The 23,000-nt window shown below is 42.8% G+C and overlaps 2 protein-coding genes and 4 non-coding genes across 6 annotated transcripts; 5 read left to right on the plus strand and 1 right to left on the minus strand.

The window, feature by feature from the left end:
- Positions 1-143: 143 nt before the first annotated feature.
- Positions 144-4,561, plus strand: RPS8 (ribosomal protein S8). The gene is made up of 6 exons (XM_054981079.1): positions 144-260; positions 769-875; positions 1,507-1,606; positions 2,700-2,875; positions 3,610-3,739; positions 4,399-4,561. The coding sequence occupies exons 1-6, from the start codon at positions 257-259 to the stop codon at positions 4,506-4,508; spliced, it is 627 nt and encodes a 208-aa protein (XP_054837054.1). The 5' UTR covers positions 144-256; the 3' UTR covers positions 4,509-4,561.
- On the plus strand, positions 591-676 carry LOC129331545 (small nucleolar RNA SNORD55/SNORD39). Its single transcript, XR_008597195.1, has one exon. It is a non-coding gene; the product is annotated as a small nucleolar RNA SNORD55/SNORD39 (small nucleolar RNA).
- LOC129331548 (small nucleolar RNA SNORD46) lies at positions 1,324-1,426 on the plus strand. The gene has a single exon (XR_008597197.1). It is a non-coding gene; the product is annotated as a small nucleolar RNA SNORD46 (small nucleolar RNA).
- LOC129331547 (small nucleolar RNA SNORD38) lies at positions 4,096-4,164 on the plus strand. Its single transcript, XR_008597196.1, has one exon. It is a non-coding gene; the product is annotated as a small nucleolar RNA SNORD38 (small nucleolar RNA).
- An 874-nt stretch (positions 4,562-5,435) lies between the features above and the next one.
- Positions 5,436-5,567, plus strand: LOC129331560 (small nucleolar RNA SNORA35). Its single transcript, XR_008597209.1, has one exon. It is a non-coding gene; the product is annotated as a small nucleolar RNA SNORA35 (small nucleolar RNA).
- A 1,046-nt stretch (positions 5,568-6,613) lies between these two features.
- Positions 6,614-23,000, minus strand: BEST4 (bestrophin 4). The gene is made up of 10 exons (XM_054981081.1): positions 22,931-23,000; positions 21,085-21,261; positions 18,162-18,256; positions 15,498-15,731; positions 14,092-14,246; positions 13,573-13,650; positions 12,549-12,701; positions 10,729-10,809; positions 8,711-8,865; positions 6,614-7,354 (listed from the first exon to the last, which is right to left on the minus strand). The coding sequence occupies exons 2-10, from the start codon at positions 21,234-21,236 to the stop codon at positions 6,937-6,939; spliced, it is 1,521 nt and encodes a 506-aa protein (XP_054837056.1). The 5' UTR covers positions 21,237-21,261; positions 22,931-23,000; the 3' UTR covers positions 6,614-6,936.

A 23,000-nucleotide genomic window follows, 5' to 3' on the forward strand; every position in this document is an offset into this window, starting at 1 on the left:
AGGCAGTCCAGCGTCATATCTGCGTAGTACAGAAAACACCGCGTCACGGTCCTAAGAACATGCCCTACGAACGCCACTAGGCCCCTTTTCTCAAGCGTGCTTGTGACGGCTACGTCCATCTGCCGCATTTTGATGACGTTTACGTGTACAAAGGACGGGAAGTCGCATCGGAGAAGGTGTCGCGAGATCTCAAGCGAAGAAACCGCCCCGTGATGCTTTGCGGCCTTCTCTTTGCAGACGGCGCCTTCGGAGAAGGATGGGTGAGTAGTTCGGCGGAAGAGGGGCGAGTGCTTTTTATCCGTTGCCATCCATCCCGGTGTCCGGCCCTGCGGAGCTCCAGATTGGGTAGCGGGAAGAGGGACGTTTGTGGAATGAGCTTCGCAGTTTATTGCTTGCCGGAGTCTCGTTTTTGTGCCGCTCCTGTGGTTGGGCCCTACCTGGATGGTGAACTCTTTTTCGGCCTGAGTGTTTGTGCCATGCTGACATAGTGGTGGCAGCCTGCATCTACCCCGGACAAGGCCGGGGCGTCATCGCGCAGTGACACTTTTTCCATGGCCGAAAGTGGCACATCCAACCCCCCATCCTTGCTCCGTGTTCCAATGATGAAGCTTTCAGTGCTGCATTAGGCCGAGTATGCCGTGCGGAGACTCATTACCTTGGAGAGCTGAGTTACTCGGAGCATTACGATCCTTTGGGGCTGGGGGTGGAATTCGTTGTGCGACATTACACACGTGCCGTCATGGGCTGTTTTTTATTCTGTGCATCCAGGTATCTCCAGGGACAACTGGCACAAGCGCCGCAAGACTGGGGGGAAGAGGAAGCCCTACCATAAGAAGAGGAAGTATGAATTGGGGCGACCCCCTGCCAATACCAAAGTATGTGATTCTCTGTCTAGGGTGGTTGTCCTGCTGTGTCTATAGTCTAAGACTATGTGGTAAAAGAGGAGAACTGTTTAAATTAGGAAGAGCTATGTATTTACGTATGGAGTGGAAGTTCTCTGTTGATGTTTAGCAAATAGGTTTCCGTGAACTCATCTGTAACATTCTTCAGAGGTTAGCTATTTTTTTGCATGTAGTATTCTACTTTTTCCACTTTTGTTTGTCAGGTTCACATAACAAATTTAGGGGATCTGGGGAGTTGGAGTTCGGGATTTTAGAGATCTTCCCTTTGAACATTAGACTCACCCGCTTTGCAAACTACTTTTAAAAAATATTCTTTGTATCGTGAGTAGGTTACATTTGAGAAACATGACCAAAGTTCCCTTGAGTTTGTGCACCTGATTACTTAGCTTTGTGGATCAAGTTTATTATTGGATTTGGAGGCAACTGGAGTGATGAGAACTACACCTTAGGTGGGTGCTTTGGACTGTTTTGGTCTTTCTTGCACTTGCCAATGCTAGGGGATGTCATAGTTACACTGACCATGTTGCTGTGTGGGCTTGGTCTTTGTGAAAAGGCTTTAGAGCTATAATTGTTTTGACACAGACTGTTGTATGCTTTGTTGTAGATTGGCCCCAGGAGAATTCACACGGTAAGGGTACGTGGAGGGAATAAAAAATACCGTGCTCTGCGCTTGGATGTTGGAAACTTCTCTTGGGGATCTGAATGTAAGTGCAAAGTGGGTACACAACATGTGTGGCATAATCCATGGTGGCAGCACTAAACTGGATGCACAGCCAAAACAGCAGTGATGATAACTTTGACCTTAAGGAAGTGATGGTGAATGCCAAAGCTCTCAATGGTTCATGTGTCTTAGTTACCTTGAGTTTGTGTACCTATGATATATATTCAAAAGAGCAATGTAGTGATTTGAGCAAGGATTGTGGGGGATGTGTTGTTCAGGAGTTGCATAGATTGTTGTGTTTGGATCATATATGCATAATCCTAAAAGAAATAATGAGTGTAGTGTGAAAGACTGCTGTTCAGTGAGCATCGGACATAGAGGGTGTGTGGGAGAGTGGAAGCTGCTTGTACACAGCTCCTACCTACCTAACAACCTTGTGAGAGAATTTAGCATTCCTGCTCAGAATACTGACTACCTTTTGGGGTTCCGTGGATATTGTTTTGACTGAAGATTCAGCATCTTTTCAGGTCTACAATTTCTTATACAATCATTGAGGGTAAGAACTGGCTTTCATCCTGTAAAAATTATTGTTTCTTTAGTGGCATTAATTTGTTGCCATTACTCCACAGCAGTTTCCACAGGGAGTCTATGATCATAACATACACAATTAAGATTATGGTTTAAAGTTGCTGTCTGGTGTTTTAAAGGGTTTTAGGTTGTCTGAATGTAAGTGTACTGATACAAAATGGCGAGAGCTGCTACTGTGCTATTGTCATGACAGTAGCAACAGGATTGGCCCTTTCTTTTGATGCTATTTAGTGAATTGGAAATTTTATATTTACAGTAGGTTGGCTAAACTAATATAAACTAATAATAAACTGGCTTTTGACAGTTTCATTCCAGTTTGTAACTTGTAAGTGCTAAACTTCTCCCTGTTCTGTAAATGGGATGCTTTTGGGGAATAGCCAATAGAAATAAATTAATAAAGTTTCTAAATCCAAGGTAAATCTAGGTTCCTTCAGCTTCCAAGGGAAATTGGGGATCTGGTTTTTTGAGTGGTGTGCATTGTGGATCATTTTGCCATTAATTTGTCTTTTGTTCTTCAGAGGTATAATATGGCTCCCTTCTCTTTACAGGCTGTACCCGCAAAACTAGAATCATCGACGTGGTGTACAATGCTTCCAACAATGAACTGGTGCGCACAAAGACCCTGGTGAAAAACTGCATTGTACTGATTGACAGCACACCATACAGACAGTGGTATGAAGCCCACTACGCCTTGCCCCTTGGACGCAAAAAGGGTGCCAAGCTGGTATGTACAAAGTGGGGTGAGCAGGCCCCTGTTGCTAGCATTATTTAAGGCTTAGGAGGAGAGATAACAGCTGGCTGCCCTGCTTGATTTAGCATTAGTTTTAATTGATGTTGTATGTTGATATATGTTCAGCTATCGTGTGCTGTGTTTTTTGTTCTTTTAATGATAATATATATATATCCAGTTCTGCTGCTGAATGGAAAATGATACATGTTTTTTAAAATCTGAAGAAGATGCTGTCTGGGCCAGTGTCCAGATGTGCTCTGTTCCCATTAGAGTATCTTTTTGTAGTATAGCAGAGCTGTGTTCTGAATACTCAGGCATATTCTTTGTGAACACAGTTCTAGAACTGACATAGGGATCTGTTATTTGTATTTAACTAGACTTGAGATCCTGAACATACTTGATGTGTTTCAGCACCGTTAGATGATGATGGATTTGCAGTTAAATGCCAAATTGAAATTGCATTAAAGCTAAGTTGATCTTGTGCATGAGCAGTTCATTGCCTTCTACCAACCTCTTCCACTATTGCTAATACAAATACAAAATAATAAAGCACTTTGGTACAATGCTAATGTTGTTCAGTTTGCATGATATAAACCAGAGATGTGGTGTCAGCTGTTTTACAGCAACCTTCAGGTTTGAAATACCATGAAACAGTAATATATAAACATATATATAAAATATATAAACTGAGCAAGTTTTAATAATTGTTCATTTTGCTGTTCGTTCAGACTCCTGAGGAGGAAGAAATCTTAAACAAGAAGCGCTCAAAGAAAATTCAGAAAAAGTATGATGAGCGGAAAAAAAATGCCAAGATCAGTAGTCTTCTGGAGGAGCAATTCCAGCAAGGAAAGTTACTTGGTAAGAACCAGGAAGAGAATATGTAGCTAGGCACAAAGGCAAAAATCTCATAGGTGCTGCACTTGGCAGTAAGATCGATGATACATTGAAGGTGCAGTCCTGTCTGAAGCTGTGGCTTACTCCTGTGATTCTAGGAGAGTTTCCTTTACTAATATTACTTTAGCACTTTACATTGCAGAGAGCCATAGCTAATTTGTAGACTTGGATCTTGATATTATTATTAGCTAAACTTGAAAAACTAGGAGAGACTTGGCTACTCAAGTATAATTGAGCTTTTTCTAGCAATAGTTGGCACACATGAAAGGTGCCTGCAAGGGAGTGAGGTGGTGCTTGGGTCATCTGGAGTTTTGAAGTTAACCTTGTGATGAAAACTTTGTCCAGTTCTGCTGCTGAATGTGAGTGGTGACAATATATATTCTGAAGGTGACTTCATCAGTGCAGTGATCCTCTCACTTCCTTAGGTAGGCTCTGCAGCTTGAAAAGAGAGCCTTAAATATGTGAGTGTGTCTGTTAGCCGGGAGATTGGAGACATTAGTCTCTTGGGTTGTGAAAACTAGTGTTCAGTGGCGGACAGCAAAGAAGTGCAACCTTCTTGGACAAGCTACTCAGTAATTCTAGATTTTACTTTTCCTTCTCTAATAGCATGTTTTGTTCTGCAGCTTGCATTGCTTCTAGGCCTGGACAGTGTGGTCGAGCAGATGGCTACCTTCTGGAAGGCAAAGAGCTAGAATTCTACCTGAGGAAGATTAAGGCCAGGAAAGGCAAATGAACGCTCACTGTACCTAAAGAATTCAATAAATACACCCATAATCTTGTTATAAATGATTGATGTGATTTTTTATGGGTGTCAGGAGGAAGAGGGCATTTGTAGGCTCTCTGTTGCTTTCTCTGCGTGCGCGCGCGTGCGCACACACACACAAAACGGAGAAGTTGGGTTGGGTCTGTGAGCTTGTCTTTGACTACTAAATTCATCTACTGACTTGGAAGAGATTCTGGGCTTGCTTCTCCACTACAATGACATGGCCGCATTGTAGAGCAAACCGTAGTTTGTTTGTGTGCAGTACCACAGTCTGTGCACAAAGTGGCTATGAATGGGATTCTTCCAGGTTAAGGACTGGTGATCCCTAGCAGCTAGATGTGGAAGCTGCAGGACACTTCTGTTGCACCAATAATTTGGAGTAAAGGGGATGGAATTGATTTGTGTGGAATAATGTATTAAATCTGATAACTTCGAGGCCATTTATTACTTCATCATAAGTTTCACGTGCATGTTTGGACCTATCACTGATGTGACCTAAATAGCAAATGATTGCAGGTTTTTCCTTACTGTTCACTTTTTGAATTGCACAAGCCTTAAAAACTCAGAATGGCAAGTTTTCATTACAAAGTTTGTCTTTCTGGTGTGTAATAACTTTTCCAACACAGGCATGGTATGGGCAGCTTGTACTTGAAATTGTCATTTGAGGAATATCCTGCCTGTTTGGGGTTTGTAGAGTGTGCAGATTCCCAGAGGACCTATGAAATATGTATTGGCCATCTCCAGATGTGTAAAATATTCTTAGTGGTTTGGTTTTAGGAAATGCAAGGGAACATAAAAAGTAGTAGTGGATTTGCAGCAGTATTTACCCATGACCTACCCTTTTACCCTTTTTAGCTGATGATGTTACATTGATTTAGCTGTGGAATCAGCCTGTTGACGCACTGCTAAGTGACTGGTTGTCTTCTCTAGACCTTCCAGTCTCATTCCAGTGCAAGATGAACTCCCTTCTAGCAGAAGGGCCAGGCCTCTTATCCAAAGGTCTGGTTCTTTCGAAAGCTGGGAACAATCCTCCATTCTGTAACTTGTTACATTCTCATGGAAGATACATTTGGGGGCTTCAAGTGAGCATAAGTAAAATCCAGCATATGGTCACTGCCTAGTTGAAAACATGAATAATGTAACGGATTTCTTACATGTGACGTAATAAATTATCAGATTGTTGCTTGGATGTGGATGATTTGGGCTAATGCTTCTCACTTGTCTGCTTTTGAAGAAACAAATAAGCATCCTTCAGGAAGTGAGGCATCTTCCAGATATCGGTAAACTTTTTGTGTTTCTTCCAGCAGGTGTATGTAGCTTGGGGCTGCAGCTTCTCTAACATGTAGTTCACTGTAATAGTATGGTGATCTGCAAAACCTGTTTCAAGGCAGGCTTTTAATGGAGTAGGGAACCTGTGAGTTGGTAACTGACATTTTGTTGTGGTGATCTTTCAAGAATTGCAGAGGCACCTCACAATTCAAGCATAGCACCCAAGGGGTCTTGCTTTTGGCTGTTCAAATGTAGTGATGCCTGTCCATAATTTTGTTTGTTTGTTTGTTTGTTTGAAGGATAATTGGGTTCTAGGTAAAGGCTTGTGCATGTGTACTGTCCAGTATGGAATAACAACACTTCTCAGTTTTATATGAGGCTGAAGGAATATTTCAAAACGTTAGGGTACCAGAGGGGTAGAGATTTATCCAGCCTTTTGTACTGAGACCACCATCTAACTAGACCCCTGATGCAGACTCATTTGAATTGTTAGGAATCTGTTTGTCAGCTCAGTTGTGAAGTTACTCGTCGTGCAAATCATTTTCTGGAGTTCTCTTAAGAACCTGATCATAAGGATCAACATAGATGTTTGCCTTAATGCGTAAAAGGTACACACAGCTCAAAGGCTACTAGAATTTGGACAGATTTGGATTTGGATTTGGGGGAGGGAGTTAACGCTGCAGGATCCAAAGAATTTAGCACTATGTGCATTGGTGTCCCTGTAATACGTATAAGCGGTGTGAAGTAATACCCTTGGCCCCTCTGTTGGTTGAAAGAAGAGACAACCATTACTGTGTGAATATTTGTAGATCTTTAAAATTTTACAAGGATTGCATCATATTACTGATTCAAGCACATTATTACAGATTCCAACACCTTATGTCATGTAAACATAATGGATGTAGCTGCTCATTTGTTTCTCATAGTCAGAATTAAGCATATAATTTTTTAAAATCTCAGTCCATTATTAGAGAAGTGGGTTTGGAACATCTACAAAAGTAATAAAGATTCTCTTTAATTGGTTTGTGTTTCAGTTCATTAGAAAGTGCCTTCCTAGCTTGGCCACAAGCTTTTAGTCTTACCTCAGTGGCATGGACCCAGCTACCAAGAAGACCCTGCAATTGTGGGTCTAGCCTGAGGGCTGGTCAGTGATGCTAATGCTATCATCAGAGGGTTCCATCACTGTAATCCGGGGCAGTTCCTTTCTGTGTATCCCTGTGTTTTTAGGTCCGTAGGGGATTCCAAGATGGGAGTCAGAGGTGGGGGTTTCACTAAGCCTGGTCTCATCCTCTGTTTCCTCTTCTTCAATGCAACCAACTGCCTCTGGGTCTTCCCTATGGTAGAAGCTGGGACTGGAGGATGGAAGGGTGCCTTCTGCCCTTGCACGTAATAGTTGCTGGTGGATCCGGCTGCCCTTTGCAAAATTCTTGAGGCTGATTGAAGGGGAAGCCGCTGCAGTGATGAAACGACTGAGCAGAGGTGTCTGGATCCTAGTCATGTTGGGTGATGCTTCTACCTGCTGCCTCTGCTCTGGGTCATCACTCATCCTGCACAGGGAAGGCAAAAAATGGTTTCATGAAGGGAACTCAAAACAAGTGGTTGGTTACTGCCGAACAGATTTGGCCGTGGAAGGACTTTGTGCACAGAAACATGACCTCTCCCCTCCTGCAGTAACCCAAAATGAGGGCTCCCAGGGGCAACATGAGGGAGAATTTGGAGAGCTGCTGCAGGAGTGGAGGGTATCAGCAAAATCCCACTTCCTCTTCAACAGGGTCACACCCATCCTTGTCATAGATCCGGAGGAGTTAGCCGTGTTAGTCTGTAGTGGCAAAATAGTAAAGAGTCCAGTAGCACCTTGAAGACCAACCAAGGTCTACTGTAGCATAAGCTTTTGAGAACCACAGTTCTTTTTGTGAGATGCATGAACACCATCCTGGTAGTGTTCAGCCGCTTGGAACTGAACCTGGCTTTCCTCTTGTGGAAATGGATTTCTGCCAGCAGAGTTTCTGTGCATGATTTTTATTGCCTGTCTCACATTGTACACCAGTGCTAATCTTGGGGGTCTCCTGACCCAGTGTTGTTGTTACAGCAACATTCAATTTATATACTGCCCTTCAGGATGACAACACCCACTCAGATCGGTTTACAAAGTATGTTGTTATCCCCACAACAAAACACCCTATGAGGTGGGTGGGGCTGAGAGAGCTGGAAGCTGTGACTGACCCAACGTCACCCAGCTGGCTTCAAGTGGAGGAGTGGGGAATCAGACCCGGTTCTCCAGATTAGAGTCTCACGTTCTTAATCACTACACCATATTGTAGGGCAGGTAGAAGCTTCTTTTCCTCTTGCTGACCTCTGCTTGTACTGCTTTGGAACCAAGCCAGTATTTCCTATACATCCACACTGCAGGTTTGTGCATAAATCCTATAATACTGGATTTATTTTCAATCCCTTTCCTAATACAATAGCAGTCAATGTAAGTAAGTTGTCCATTATCACAATGTTTTCTGCTTTGGGAGCTGCTTCCTCTTGAGGCTCTCCCCAGAGTTTTGGTAATGGAGGCAATACTTAAACATGAAACTAATTTGGGAGCCTAGTGTTTCTAACCACACTGATTCTGTGGAACGGTTTATTTCACTGGTTTTATTACAGCCCAGGCTTTTGGGCAGGGGGAGAGTGCGCCTCATCCCTGAACAACCAGTTGCCGTTTGTTTGTCCCTGGGCTGAGTGGGGAGTCTTCCAGCAAGAAATGCCTTGGACTGAATTAGGAATAATTTAAGGAATGTGGTCCAGGAAGTGAGAGAAGAAGGGAAGCCTCCTTTGGTATACTTTGTGTAGGTGAGCGCTTGTGGGTCTATGTTGGGCTAAGCTGAGTAACAGTTTGATTTTCTGGCTGAACATACCGCATGTCAAAGGTGGATCCCATGAAGGAGGGTTTCAGGGTCTCTGCCACTGTGGCCATTGTATAGGGGGGTTGAGCGGTAGATTCATTCCAGTATTTATCCTTGCCAGTTGGAGGTAAATTTTGGTACATGTCATCCACTGAAAGCAGTGATACCTATTCAGGCAATAAGGGACAGTTTTGGAATCAAAGAGAAACAATAAAACATTTTAAAATAATGGCTCTGTTTTAGTTCAAGATAGAAGATAAAGAATCTGATATAGTTACAAAAAGTGGCCAACTTAAATCCAGATAAACAAAGATGCTTCTCTTGGAGAGATGGTGATTTAAATCCCTTCCGCAAGGGCTAATTTTGCCAGTTCCCATATTTTTTATGACCCTCTGCACCCTATTTGGTGCCAGAATAGTCACTCCAGCTCTTATGCAGCTTTCCCACAGCTTCCTTCAGAGCACTTATACACCAACTATTTTTAAAAATCAGTTTTTAAGTAAGCTGTTTCCTCATGCACACACTTTATTCATTGTGATTGGCCACTGTTGCCTAGCCAGCTACTACCCCCAGCTTTGGATCAGTGCACCCATGATTTGGAAGTGTGCAGGGGGAGGAGAGGGATTCCCCATTGCTTTTTTGTGCTTTTTAAATAAAGCCTTTGGACGAGTATTTTGGTTTTGTTGGTCCCTCCCATTGTCCTTGCTAAAGGTGCTGCAGAAAGACCGCAGAAGTTTGAAGATGTTTGAGAAACTGCAAGTTGTGCTATGTGCTGTGTTCTCAAATCACTCTTATGTGATTTTAAACTCTATATATTTTCAATATGGTTTTATGATGTGATTCATCTTGAGCCCACTTGCAGGGAGGGTGGGACACACACTCAAACACACAATCCCTCTGAAGGGTCCGTACTTTGAGAGCAACTTCCACTCATCCATAATGTGTTCAAAACCATTGATGCATTGATTTAGCTTTTTTTAAAAAAAGGGCACAAAGGCTTGTCTGTGGGCGGGGGGAGGCTCCTATAAATTCTGACATAACACAGCTCAATCAGCTAATCAGGACCAACAAAGCAAGGAGTGGAGTGGGAGAAATCCAGGAAATGGGTTGCTCCAACATTCCAGTTATGCATCGGATTTAGTGCACACACAAAAAAGAATGGGCTGGCACTGTGACGCCATAAATGATGGCATTGGTGACAAAAGCACCAACATTAATAGGTCCTGACGCATTTTGACATGGTAGAGACTAAAAGAAATGGCACTACATTGACCAAACATGAGAGGTGCAAAACAGGGCAGACAATCCAATTTCATGCCTTTTGGCTTGACATCTGGAATAGTGAGGAGTTATATCCCCGGTACAGTAGGGGCTTTAGACATAAGAAAATTCCTGACGCTCATTCCTGAAAGATCTAGAGAAAGCCAGACTAAGCAATTCTGCCTGCTTGAGTAAGGGGGAAGTAGAGTCATGCCTAGATCCACAATAGCTTCTTGTTCTTCATCTCTTGTTATACAGAGTGATGTCATATGAATTACATAGAGGAAATCAAATTAGGAAGTCTTGTGAGTAATAGGGGAAATCAATGCAATTAGAGAGAGATTAAAATCTCCATTTGGTATGTAGGCTATGGGTAAAAAGAAAAACATGGATGAAAAGGATCACAAAGATAAATTCCGGCCCTCCAAATTGCATAATTCTGCATTTTATATCTCATGGGACATTTGGGGTCACAGCAAAATGCCACTGATGGCAGGCTATAGTCAGCTTCCAACCCTCTGTTTTGTTTTAATGTATGTTTTCACAAAAACAATGAATTGAAGGCAAGTCAGGGTGGCTGGAATGAGGTAGCAGATGTGCTCAGGGACAAAATTATACATATCAAGTGTAATGTGTATCTTATTCTGACTGATCGTTGCCGACATGGTTCCACAGTACTGTAGCAACCAGAACAACTAGAAATATTTACTTAAAAACTCTAATCCCATCCTGGGCAACATATTGCCTTTTCTTTGCATGGCTAGTCTCACCTGGAGGTTCCTGTCGATCAATTTGTTAGTTTCAAAGTCGTCGTCATCCTCTCCAAAGGGATTAATTATTTGTTCTGCCACCTGCAGAAATATCCAATGCTTTTAAAAGGGGTAACAGTTCTGAGGATTTTGGTAGACTGAAAAAGCTTGGAGGAACTCAGAACGCATATGATAATGGTTCTTTAAACTTACAGCTCTTGTGTACACAATGTCATTGAATCCCCTTCAAATTTATTGGTGCTGCCACTGAAAAAAGAGTGGACACATGTTGTGGTTCAATGAGGAGCTCAACAGACGGGCTTGACCAGGCCTTGGGAAGAATAGACTTGTAACAAACAAAAATAACGTGGAGCAGCACTCCAACGTATCTAGACATATTAATAATATAAATATATGACAGACTGTAGGCATTTAACAAGACCCTCATGCCTGATGTCCATCCGCTAAAGTTAGGTCTAATTCTAGTTGTGCCATTTTTTAAAAAATGGCTTGTGGAAGAAACCATCAGTGCAGGTGGAGCAGCAGAAAATAACTCCCTCACAAGGGGAGAGGCTGCCTAAAATCCCCATCCCTGGATTCTCTATGCTTCCCTCTCCCTCCAATTTTAGACTGCCACTAGTCCCTGTTAAATTTCTAATCCAGCATTTTAAATCCAAGGAGAATATTAATGACCTTTAGCCATGATGCCTAAATGGCATCTCCCATCTTTAGAGGCAGTATACCACTAATCAAAAAGAGTCCAGTAGCACCTTTAAGACTAACCAATTTTATTGTAGCATAAGCTTTCGAGAATCAAGTTCTCTTCGTCAGATGCATGGTACAGAGACTGGTCAAATACAGAAGAGGAGGGAGGAGAAGAGGAGGAGAGAGAAGAGGCAATTAGGGGGGGGGAGCAACCAAAACATTCCTTTGCTAGTATATGTAAACATCTCCTTTTGGTGTGTGGATCAGTTGGCTTCAAAGGAGTTTGCCCTGTTAGTTTGTAGCAGCCAAACAGCTAGACCATCCAATTCCAATGCAGTATGAGCCTTCGATAACCACAGCTCTCCCTGCCAGATGCATCTGACAAAGAGATCTGTGGTCCCCGAAAGCCCACGCCAGGTGCCACTGAGCTCCCCCAGACCCTGCCTCTGTAAAGGAAATCTGTTACCTATGATAATGTGATAACCATTCTTAGTCCCTATTCAGTCCCAGCTGTCTTCTCCTCCCTCCTCTTCTGTATTTGACCAGTCTCTGTATCATGCATCTGACGAAGAGAACTTGATTCTCGAAAGCTTATACTACAATAAAATTGGTTAGTCTTAAAGGTGCTACTGGACTCTTTGATTTTGCTACCACAGACTAACACGGCTAACTCCTCTGCAGTATACCACTAAATAATTGGAGGGGGAGAGGATGTTGCTTTCAGAACCTGTTTGTGACTTCCCAGAAGTGTTCATAGTGTGGAAAGCAGAATGTTGTCCTGGATGGATATTTGGTCTGATCCAGCAGGCTGTTCTGTATTTACAGCTGACTGACTGCAGCAGCAAAACTAATCAGTAGCTATCTGTGGCTTCAGTACTTGCTATTCCATTCACAGTCCCCAGAGAATGACAGAGCTTTAAAGCCCCTTGTACTTCTTGCCTACGCTGGTTCTATGAATGGGACTCATGAAATCTATAAGGCTAGATCTCCATAGATTCGCCATTGGGTAGAACTTTGGGTTTGGAAGACCTATGCTCGGATTCATGTCATGTCCTTGGACAAGCCACTCAAGGATATAAAGGACAAACTGAGGCATGCAATATTGATTTGAGCTGGGGTGGGGAGAGCATTCTTACCTTCAGCCAGCCTGCATAAAAGAAGAACTGCAGGAGGGTGGGTAGGGGCACATACATATCTAGATCTCCATCTTGATCTGGGTCCAAGGGGTGGAGGAACTGACGCCCAACCACACAGAAGGCAAAGAAAGAGTAGACAGCAATGGTGACTACCTGCAAAGAAGACTCCATTAGTATCAACTGGAAATTTGGTATCACACAGGATCATATATCCTCTTGCAGTACCTGATCAAGTATTGTACATGCGTGCTTGCAGTGAATTTATATGCCCAACCGGCTGCAAAGCAATGAAAACACGATAACAGATTTATCATTTGCTTGGCTTGCTGATTATTACTGATTTATCGTTTGCTTGGTTTGCCAATTATTTCTTTAGCAGCTGTAACAGCGGAGATTAATGCCTGTTGTATATGTGTTTGGTCAGTTCTGTGTTGTGTGCCTTGAGTTTCAGTGAGAACGGTTGAACACACAGTTCCACAGCAGGAGAAAACTAGATTGATAACAACACTTATTGGATGCTTAGAGGTGCTTCTAGGTCTTTTAGAAAACTTTCTACAGTAGAGCTGAAAGTATGCAAGGGGGAAAATGACTGCAACTTGCAAGTATTGGACTGCACATTAAGATATGCACAGGGGCAAGAAGGTGATGATGTAAGTTTTATAGGCTCCATTGTTTGAATTTGTTTTAAGATACCAAAAAATGTGTACTTATTTAACACTGATTATCAAATACATTAAACAGGAAAGATGTGATGGTGGGATAAAAAGGACACTTGAGGCTTAAGGTAAATGATGTCTTTTCAAACTCCATCACCTCTGCGACTGCTAGTCTCTCCCTTTTGTACAGAAAAATGGAGATATCTTAGGAAACGACATCTTTGTGGAGGAGGGGATTTCTGTGTTTTGTACAAATGTACATGCAGAATTTTAGTTGAATGTTTTTCCCTTGTATGGAAAGAAGCCCTTCATCTGCATCTGAGCGTGTGCTTATTCACAACGTGGGGTGGGGGGTATTCCTTACTGACCTGTGTATACACCAGGGGGATGCTGATCCAATCATAGTGAAAAAGCATGCTGCATTTGGAGCGGTAGAGGTTCAGCTCCTGAACAGAGAAGATTTTTTTACTTAGTCCAGTGCTAACAGGCTTCCTCTTGCTCACTGCTGAACTAGTATATGCATTGTTTGAATTTTAAGGCCTCCCCACCCTGTCAATACAGTTAAAATTTTGATTTTTTTTCAACTGAAAGAATACTGCATTAGTTGGCACTGCTACTTCATGCAGTCCCTGTACTACCTTTTTATGGTATAGAAGTAATACTTCGTGCTGCAATCCACAGTGCTGAAAATGGTAAGTAAAAGCCTTTGTCTAATAAAGTCATCTCTTCAGTTAAAAGAGACTAGTTATGCTACAGGCCTCTGCACATCCTTGAGCTGTATTCCAATAAGAAATCTAGCAAAAGTGAGAAACCACACTAGGGGCTGCAAAACAAGGAACAAGCTTGGGCTGCCAGTTAGCAGTCCCCTGGCTATTTCCAGAGCTTACATCCATGAGTAGGCGGAGTGCCACATCATCCCGGATCCTCCCATCCCGTCGTGCCTGGGCTGCTAGATTGGTGAACCACACGCAGGGGATCCAGTATTTGTTGAAGTCTGAATGGAGACTCTCAAACTTCTTGCGCTCATCTTGTGTCATGAAACCTGCATGAAGAAAAGATCCAGTTGAACTGCTGCCCTCGCTTCTGCTCTGTGATGCTGGGAAGACCAACCCATGCTATTGGCTCTGACTAAAGCAGTCTAACATAAAGGGCTTGGGTGTGCTTTGTCAGAAGAATGTGTGCTGAGCCTCACAGGGGAGCTTGTGCACAATTTGGAGCAGGGAAAGAATGAAGTACTTACTCTTCACTGCTACTCTGCCCTCAATTTCTCTCTTCCAAAGTGGCTTTGGTTTAGGTTTTTAAAGAAAAGTAATGAGGCATTGTTACATACATTAGTGTATAATGTATTACTAATCCCTGGCAGCCCCTGTTCATTAGTAGTGTAATATAAGTAGTGTAATATAAAACTGATCTATATCTACATATGCTGAAAATTAGCATCATAAGTTGTTTAGAAGTTCAGTAACAAGCTGTAAGACTGCAAGATCTGGGTCCAATAGCACTTCAGAGACCAGCTCATTCTGTCTCCCACTCGTTCTGTTACTATGTAACGTGGTGGTCTCAAAAGGATGATTCAGTAACAAGTTGCTTTAAGTATGTGCTCCTATGGACTACCTGTTGCTTTAACCATGATCCTACTAGGTAGTTATATGTTCTCTAATGTCAGTTCTAGAATTGCTTATGCTCTGTTTCAGTATTTTTTCAAATCTGTATTGGATTTTTCCTAATGTTATGTCTTGTAAACTTGCATTTATATACTCTATGGCATTGTTTATTGAAATGTCCTCGATACTGAGTGTACTAATCTCACACTATGTAATCTGCCTTGAGTCTCAGTGGGAAAGGTGGACTATAAATGACATAAATAAATAAAATAAACTAGACTTCTGGAGTGTGAGTTTTCAAGAGTCAGAGCTCCCTTTGTCAGATTTGAGGAGTGGGAAAGGCTTCCTTATAATCCAGGCAGAGGGTGGGAGGGGTATTGTAAATGAGAGCACCAGGAAGCATGCTGTAATACATGTCGTCATAATTAGCTTGATAGAGCCTGGGAGAGAAGTGCAGAAACAGACTGAGGATTTAGCAGATATGTCGCAGAACTCTTCCTGCTGTCCTGAGACCAATCTTCAGATTCTGGTGGTTCTGGAACAGTGACATCTATAGTTGGTGAAAACGATGTCATAACATAGTGGTGTGCAGTACTATCTAAGTCCAAAATCTTCACAACATCCAGTCACATTGAGGCATCATTCCCTCCCCCACCCTCTTCTTTCCCAGGGTCAAGAGGCAGAGTTACCAGCATCTACTAGGTGATCCATTGTAGGGAACCTCTTAAGCACTCTGGTGCTGACAGAGCGCAGGATGAGGACCGATGACAGGTTAGCATAGCGGATGAGCGTACGACGCAAAATGCGGCCTTTGTCATCCTTGCCGTGCACGTTGCTGGAGATTACGCACATTAGTTGGTCCGGCAGTGGGATGCTGGTGTACTGAGCCCACCAGCGGTTCACAATCAGTGTGACATAGAAACCTGCCCAGAGAAAAAGAGAAGAGGCCTGGATGTAGTTGCAGGGCAGCCATGCAGCTGTCCCAATTATACTGCAAGGTGTCCAGCCATAAAGAAACTGTTGCTGCCACTTTAGTATATTAGCCCTGCGTGTTATTGACTGGAAACATTTAAATTATAAGTAATTACAAAAAGCTAAAAACAGCAAAATCATAGCCCTTCATAAAGAAGAGTCAGCTTTGGAGAGATGGCTCATTTGGCCCTCCTCAAAAAGCCTTGAGAAAAGAATTGCCTTAACCAATTTTCAGAAGGTTAGTCAATGAGAGGAAAGTTTGAGATGGGATTGGGTGCAAAGCTCTCTCCCACATGACTGCTGATTTTATTTATTTAAAATATTTATATCATGGCCTTTCACAGTGTCCAACGAGGCTTACAAAATATTAACATACAGAACTAAAAACATAGTTGGTCACATGAATTAAAGCACATCAAATTAAAACTGCAAAATTGTCGCAGCCAGCTCCCAGAGATATTAGTTATTCCGGCTTAAGGTAAGTAACATTTGAACATTTTCATGGAAGAAAGAGAGTGTAAGATCTTTCTGTACCATATCTGGCAGACTGTTCCAAACTGTGGATGCAGCCCCTGGAAGCAAGGGTGCACAGGATGCCCCTGAATGAACCTCCTAAATAGAGGGGATTGTCAGAAGTGAGGTGCCTGGTGACATTAGCTGACATATGAGATCATCTCTCCTACAGAACTGGCACACAGAAAAGCCAGTTCCAGAGCAGGCTGTAGATGAGTTCGCATGTAGACAGACTTTGGGTGGGGAGCACTCATTCCTGACTTATTCCCTCTAGAAATAACAGAGAGAAACCAGTACCTGGTAAATTGACTGTGCTGATCAGAGCTTTACTTTGTCTGGACCCCATGCGGCAAGTGGGGCGGGGAGATATGGGGATATGAAAATCACAAAGGGAATAACTAGTGAACCAATCAGATTGGATGAGTGTTTCTACCATTTCCATCTATCCTGTAGCTGGCTGCTTGCACTACCAACGGCAAGCATGTTCAGGTTGAATTTTTGCTGCCTTCTCCTCCATCAAACTACTGCTTCCTCTTCCTCTTTTAATTACCTATCCCTTCCCCATTACTTCTCCTTTTTTTCCCAGGCTGCAACATGACTATGTACCCGTGCTATCATACTTTCCACATTATGCTTCTCTCATTAATCAGGGGCAGCTCCCATGTATATAACAAGACATTTTCTCCAAACATACAGTTTAACATTATTTTATGTGGGGCCTATAGATCACCTGGGGGGTGGGGGTGGATTGTGATCCAAGAAGCTAAAAAAGGAGGAGGGTGTGCAAAGTCTGAACATGGACTGAACATGAAGAAAGAGTACAATCTGAAACTAGCAAGATTCATTTTGAGCTCTGATAAAAGGTTGGGAGCTAGCACCTTTGAATTAAAGGAAAAAAGTGGCTCACAAGCCAGAATGTCTGGGATCTCTTCTCATACACGTGAAGGCACAGGAAGCTGTCTTATACTGAATAAGATCATTGGTCTATCACGGTCAGTATTGTCTACTCTCCAAAACCTCAGGTTAGACGTTTTTCAAATTGCCTACTACAGATTAAAAAAAACAAAAACTGGAGTCACCAGGGATTGAGCCTGGGACATTCTGCATGCAAGACACATGCTCTACCACTGAACCAAGGCCCCTCCCCAATGAGGAAAGGGATTTAATAGGACAGAGGAAGTATTTGGGAGGGAAAGACTCTACAACTCTGTTCTGTGTTTTGAAGGGGCATGTTGGTATCCTGAAGCAGGAATGTCAGCAATGACTATTCCTATTGTAGAGAACAGACCTAAAGTCCTACCTAAACATTTTCTTCCACCAACAGAGATTTTCCATGGGATTCAAGCCAGGATGGGCCATTAGGAGCCAAGGCCCTTGGGATCCAGCCTTGGCTGAATGGCCTGAATCCAATTCAGGTTTTGCTTTGTCCATCCATAAAAGGAAAATAGAGCAGCAGCATTTATATGCTGAGTATTTGGAGTTTTAAAGCCAAGTTTACAAAAAAAATAGGATTCTGAACAAGTGATTTTTACTAAATGTAGGCCATTTGTTCCAGCCCTTGTAGAGGCACTCAAGCAAGAAGCTGTAGAAAGGTATTCTGTCAAGAGCAGAAAGGGCGAGGAGCAAAAGCTCAGTGATGGAGCATCTGTTTGGCGTGCAGAAGGTCCCAGGTTCCATCCCTGGTGTCTCCAGTAAGGATCAGGTAAGAGGTAATGTGAAAGACCCCAGCCTGAAACCCTGGAGGGCAGGGTCTGAGAAGACAATATTGACTTTGATAGGCCATTGGTCTGATTCAGTGTAAGACAGCTTCATGTGTTCATGTAAGAGTTGAGCTTGTAGGTAAGTGTGAATGCATAGCTGTGCCATACCTAGGACAAAAGACAAGGGGATTAGATCAGTGGAGCGATTGCAGTACTGAGCCACTTTTGAGAAGAGCTGTTTCTGTTTCTCATTCAGCAGATGCCTAGGATGGGAGACAAAGAGAGTCATAAGAAGGTAATAGCCTTGTTGGATCAGAACCCACGGTCTATTTAGTCCAGCATCATATTTCAAAGTGGCCAACCAGTTGCCAACAGACAAGGCATAGAGGCCCAGGCCTTCCTCTGATGTTGCTTCCTAGAATATTTTAATTAACAGTGATTACTTTAAATTCCATTTTCTTACTACAAGGGCCCTGTAAGAGCACCACAGGCCAATTCATCTGTAGTCTCCCACCATACAGGTAAGCCAAGCATTATAACCACTCTGAAACTAAGACAGCAAAAAAGGGTGATTCTGATGTGTGATGTATTGGTTGGGATGTTGGTCTAGGCCCCAGAAACTGGGGTTCATGTTCCCAACCACTCTCTTTCAGTGTAGTCTACCTCTCAGGATTGCAAGGAGGATGCTAGGAGAGAGGACAATTCTGTCTACTACTCTCAGCTTCTTGGGGGGTGCAATATATGGAAGATCACAAAAAAACCCTGCTTTCCCTTACAGTACAGTAAGCCTACAACATGACTCCCAATTGTCCAGATCCACCTTGGGACTGTTAAGAGTTGAAAATACCAATGCTGAACTATATATTAAGAGGAAAACATGGGTTGGGAACTCAAATACAATGGGTGCAATGGGGACACCTGGAAGGGGCAAGTGGCCAGAGGGAAGGAGGTTCTTGACTTTTCTTCCACCTCCATCTATTTGGAATACATTTCTCCCAGGTGTGCTCCAAAACCAGAAGTAAGCACAGCTGGAGGAATAGCCCAGGGAAGGGCTATTCCCCTTGTCAGTTTTCCTCTGCCAGTATCTGTCCCCACATCCTCTCCCATTCATGCTATTCTAGTATGTGGGGAAATGTGGCCCTGGACTGATTTATGTTTTCTCTGTGCATACTAGCATGTTAATGGGAGGTATTTGAGGCATGTCTTAGTGGTTCTGGAGGCAATCTTTACCTGGAGCAGAATATATGGTGCATGTACTATTCCAGTGCAGATGGCAGTTGGTAGATATGGTGCATGATTTATCAAAGATGGCCAGTAACTGGCAAAGATGCCTTCTGCCTAGCTAATCTCTGTAGCCCCTCTATTTCCCCCACCTCTTTGTTAATGATTCCGTTCCAAATTGGTGAGGCGCAAAACTGCAAACCTCACCAGGATGTTATAGGAAGAGAAAATCGACCTGGCTCACATAACAGAGATGTGATTAGGAGAAAATGACATGGTATACCCATCCCAACTAATTCCACCTGGTTATGCAGTCCTCCACCAACTTCACACAGGTGGCTGGAGAGCAGTGTTTGCTTGTTCCTGTCCTCCAGTACTTCCACAGGCTCTTGGTACAAACTATAGCTGGCATTGACTGTAGCTCCTTACATTGGAAACTAAGGGATCAATAGGTATTTTGCTTGTTTACTGTCCTCCATACTTCTTCGATGCTCCTCCTGGATCTATCTGCAGGCTTTGATACAATAGACCTTGCCATCTTGTTGAGGCATTTGGAGGCAAAAGTGGTTATCAGGGGATGTGCCTTGGACTGGTTTAAATTGTTCTTCGCAGAATGGAATCAAAGGATTGTGGTTGCAGACCAACTAGCTTTAGCGTGGGATTATTTTTTGGGGTTCCACAGGGTGCCATCTTATCCTCCATGTTATGCAACCTCTATATAAATTGTTTAGGAAAAATAATTTGTAACTTTGGAATTGGAGGTCATCAGTAATACCAGGTAATCATCACGCAGTCCGGGTGGGGGACAGCAACACCCCTGAAGTGGCCCCTGGGTGCAGGTATCTGGCCTCAGGCACCAGGAAACCTGGCACCAGCCCTGGGTAGAAGGGATTTGAACCTGGGTCCCCCAGAAACTAGTCTGACACTAACCACTACATCACACTGTCTGTTCCAGCTGTAGTTCATATTGAGTTACACTATATAATCCCTTTTGAGTATCACTGAGAAAGGCAGACTATAAATAAATTAAATTAAAAATAAATACTGCAATAATGTGCATTTCCTTCTTCAGGAAGGAAGGGGCAGATGAGATGGAAGAGACAAGTGTGCAGTAAGCAGATGTGGGAAACAGGTCCTGCTGTAACTGGATGTGGATTCTGGAATTTACAAAACAACATGTACAGCTGTGGGACTGACATGGTTTAGGGTGGATAATGAAACCCTGCACATCATTCAGTGGTGATGGAGAGGCTGGGCGTGGGAATGTCTTTATACTTTAAGGTGCAGTGGGAGACATGCAAGAAAAGGGCCTGATTTTAAATATGAATTGCACTTGTTCAAAGTGGAACCCAGCACCCATGCAAGACTCAAAGCCCTATCCCGAAATGTTCTTCAATGTATCCCAAATCAGGGGAAAGAAAAGATTGATTTTCAACCTATGTCAACTACGCAGATCAAGCAAATTTGCCAATATCTTTTTGTTTGACATAATTTATTCTGCTCCTACTAATCATGGGGCAGGGTGAGAAGTTATACAGAGCCCGAATGCCCTCACCTCAAACCCTTGGAAATTTTACTGAGCTCTTACAACCCCATTCAATCTTTTCTGTATATATTTCTCTAGATGAAATTTCAAGATAACCTTTGCAACTTTAAGGACTAAAAACATGCTTTTTTTAAAAAAAAGAAGAGCTGAAAACCGGATTCTGTAGTTTTGTCATACTTGAGGAGAATCAGAGATTCCATGCGGTTCTGCTTATAATGGAGGCTGCTAATGGAGGTAGGTACAGAGCCTGAAGTGAGAGTTCAGTGTTATGGGTTCTTGGGTTGGTACACAACCAGTAATTCATACAGGGGGTTGCCAGCTCACCTGTAGGTGACACTCAGGATTGCATACAGCAAGATGAAGACAAAGAACTCCTTGTAAAGCAGTTTATAGATGCTCCCTTTCCAACGGAAAAGCAACTTGGAGAAGCCCCCAAAGCGAGCGTTGGCTACTTTCAGGGTGTATGAGACTGTCATGACTGCCTTGTCTGCATGCCACACGCTAAAACAGAAAGAGAGAGACTGTCTAGGAAGGAAAATATGTCCTTCATTTTCTTCTGCACACTTGCTTGTGGAATGCTGAATGCAAATCATAGCTTTACTGGGTGCTATCTTTAAATCATACAGCATGTAACCATTTTTTTCCATCTCTACTTACTTAGCATCTGTATCGCATTCTGGATTAATGCATTTTTCCCACGTTTGGTTGCCCAACACAGTCGTTTCTAACAATATGCAAAGTCTATGCACATCATCAAGAATGGGAGTCAGTTGACACAGTGGATTCTGGCCCTGAGTGTGACATCATAATTGGCCTCCACCTCCAACATCTGTGAACATTTTAGGAGCTGATGATAAATTCCAAAACCATATGAAGGTCACTTTGTCTAGAGGCATACGACACTACAATGATGGCAATATTGGATTTTGGAGTATGGTATTTATGATTTGCCATATGACTAGGGCAGAAAAATAGTTGGTATTCAACCACCTGCCCCAGGACAAGTAGATCCATCTTAAAGGTAAGTCAAGTAGTCAGGACAAATGTACAATGGTATATCAGGAAAGGCCCACGTGGTTGTTCATATGCCCCATTTACAGATACAGTTCATATACACTTTTCAGAGGGATCCAGAAAGTGCCCTTTTATTGAAATGCCTTTTGTAGGTCTCACAAAGCAACTACAAACTGTAACAATCATTTGGTTATCAGTCACCCAGAATTCCAGCCAATGCTTTCCAGTCTCCACCTACACTCCATCTTCCACTTTTACAACCATCAGTCCACTGCTAATATAGGGAAGAGTCTCTGGGGACAACAGCTCTTCCCTGGTGATCTAGTTGGATGACTGCTCTCATAATCTTGCCAGCATCAGAAGTGCATCCCTCTCCCATTGCATCATACAAGAAAATGGAGCCCACCACACCACATACGGTTTTCTTCGTACCCTTTTATGAGGCTGTTGATGTGTGTGCAACCTGTGACTGTGCATTTTGTCTCTTTCCAGCAGAAATTCCATATGATATTGTATAACACAATTGTTCTTAAACTGCAATGAAGGAACATATTATTACCACCACCCAAAAATTATTGACTTGAGCCTTCCCCTTGTATATTGCTGGATAACTATCCATGCAAATATGCATATCTTCTAGTTTGTTACTAAGTTGTCCTTGGGGCTCATAGTTATTCCAGGTGACATTGTTTTCCAGCTTTAACAGAATCTACTGGAATCATTCAACAAACCAAAATGGAACTCTTTTTGTTCATGCCTGAAGGCACAAACAGCTCCTGAGAGCCAGAAGCTTTCTTGCTCCTCCTCACTCTGCCATTTACAACCAGAAATCCTTGCTACTTGTGAATGGCAGCATAAGGTGAGATGGAGAGTTTAAGGAGCAATGAACTGCAAGCAGTCAGTGAGCAAGCAGCTTGGTAGCATGAAGGACTGAAAGGCTCTGTGTTCATTTCTAGTTGGACTCCAGCGCTTTCAGTTTATTAGATATTTTGGTCAATATTTACCAGGGGAAGGCATCTTTTGCATACCCTCCATCATAGTTATTACATTTCTGCTTGTTATACTCCTGATACACGCACCAGAGGCCTGCCAGAAGAAAAAGAAGCAACTGTAATTAATGCTGCCTTCATGAAGAGAAGCTGAAATAAGTTCTTACCTGTCCTGGGACTGAGCTTTGTAGTGACTGTCCCACTAAGCAGTGAGGGCAGAAAAGCTGTTATTCACTT

Source organism: Eublepharis macularius, chromosome 5, assembly GCF_028583425.1.
Source record: "Eublepharis macularius isolate TG4126 chromosome 5, MPM_Emac_v1.0, whole genome shotgun sequence".
Taxonomy (NCBI): domain Eukaryota; kingdom Metazoa; phylum Chordata; class Lepidosauria; order Squamata; family Eublepharidae; genus Eublepharis; species Eublepharis macularius.

Coding starts and splice junctions, on each gene's coding strand:
- BEST4 (XM_054981081.1), bottom strand. CDS start 21,236: ATGACAGTCTCATACACCCTGAAAGTAGCCAACGCTCGCTTTGGGGGC. Junction 15,732..18,161: donor CCCCTTGTCTTTTGTCCTAG/GTATGGCACAGC, acceptor TTCTCTGGGCAG/GTTTCTATGTCACACTGATT. Junction 14,247..15,497: donor GGATCACCTAGTAGATGCTG/GTAACTCTGCCT, acceptor TTCTTCATGCAG/GTTTCATGACACAAGATGAG.
- RPS8 (XM_054981079.1), top strand. Junction 2,876..3,609: donor GCAAAAAGGGTGCCAAGCTG/GTATGTACAAAG, acceptor CTGTTCGTTCAG/ACTCCTGAGGAGGAAGAAAT. Junction 3,740..4,398: donor CCAGCAAGGAAAGTTACTTG/GTAAGAACCAGG, acceptor TTTGTTCTGCAG/CTTGCATTGCTTCTAGGCCT.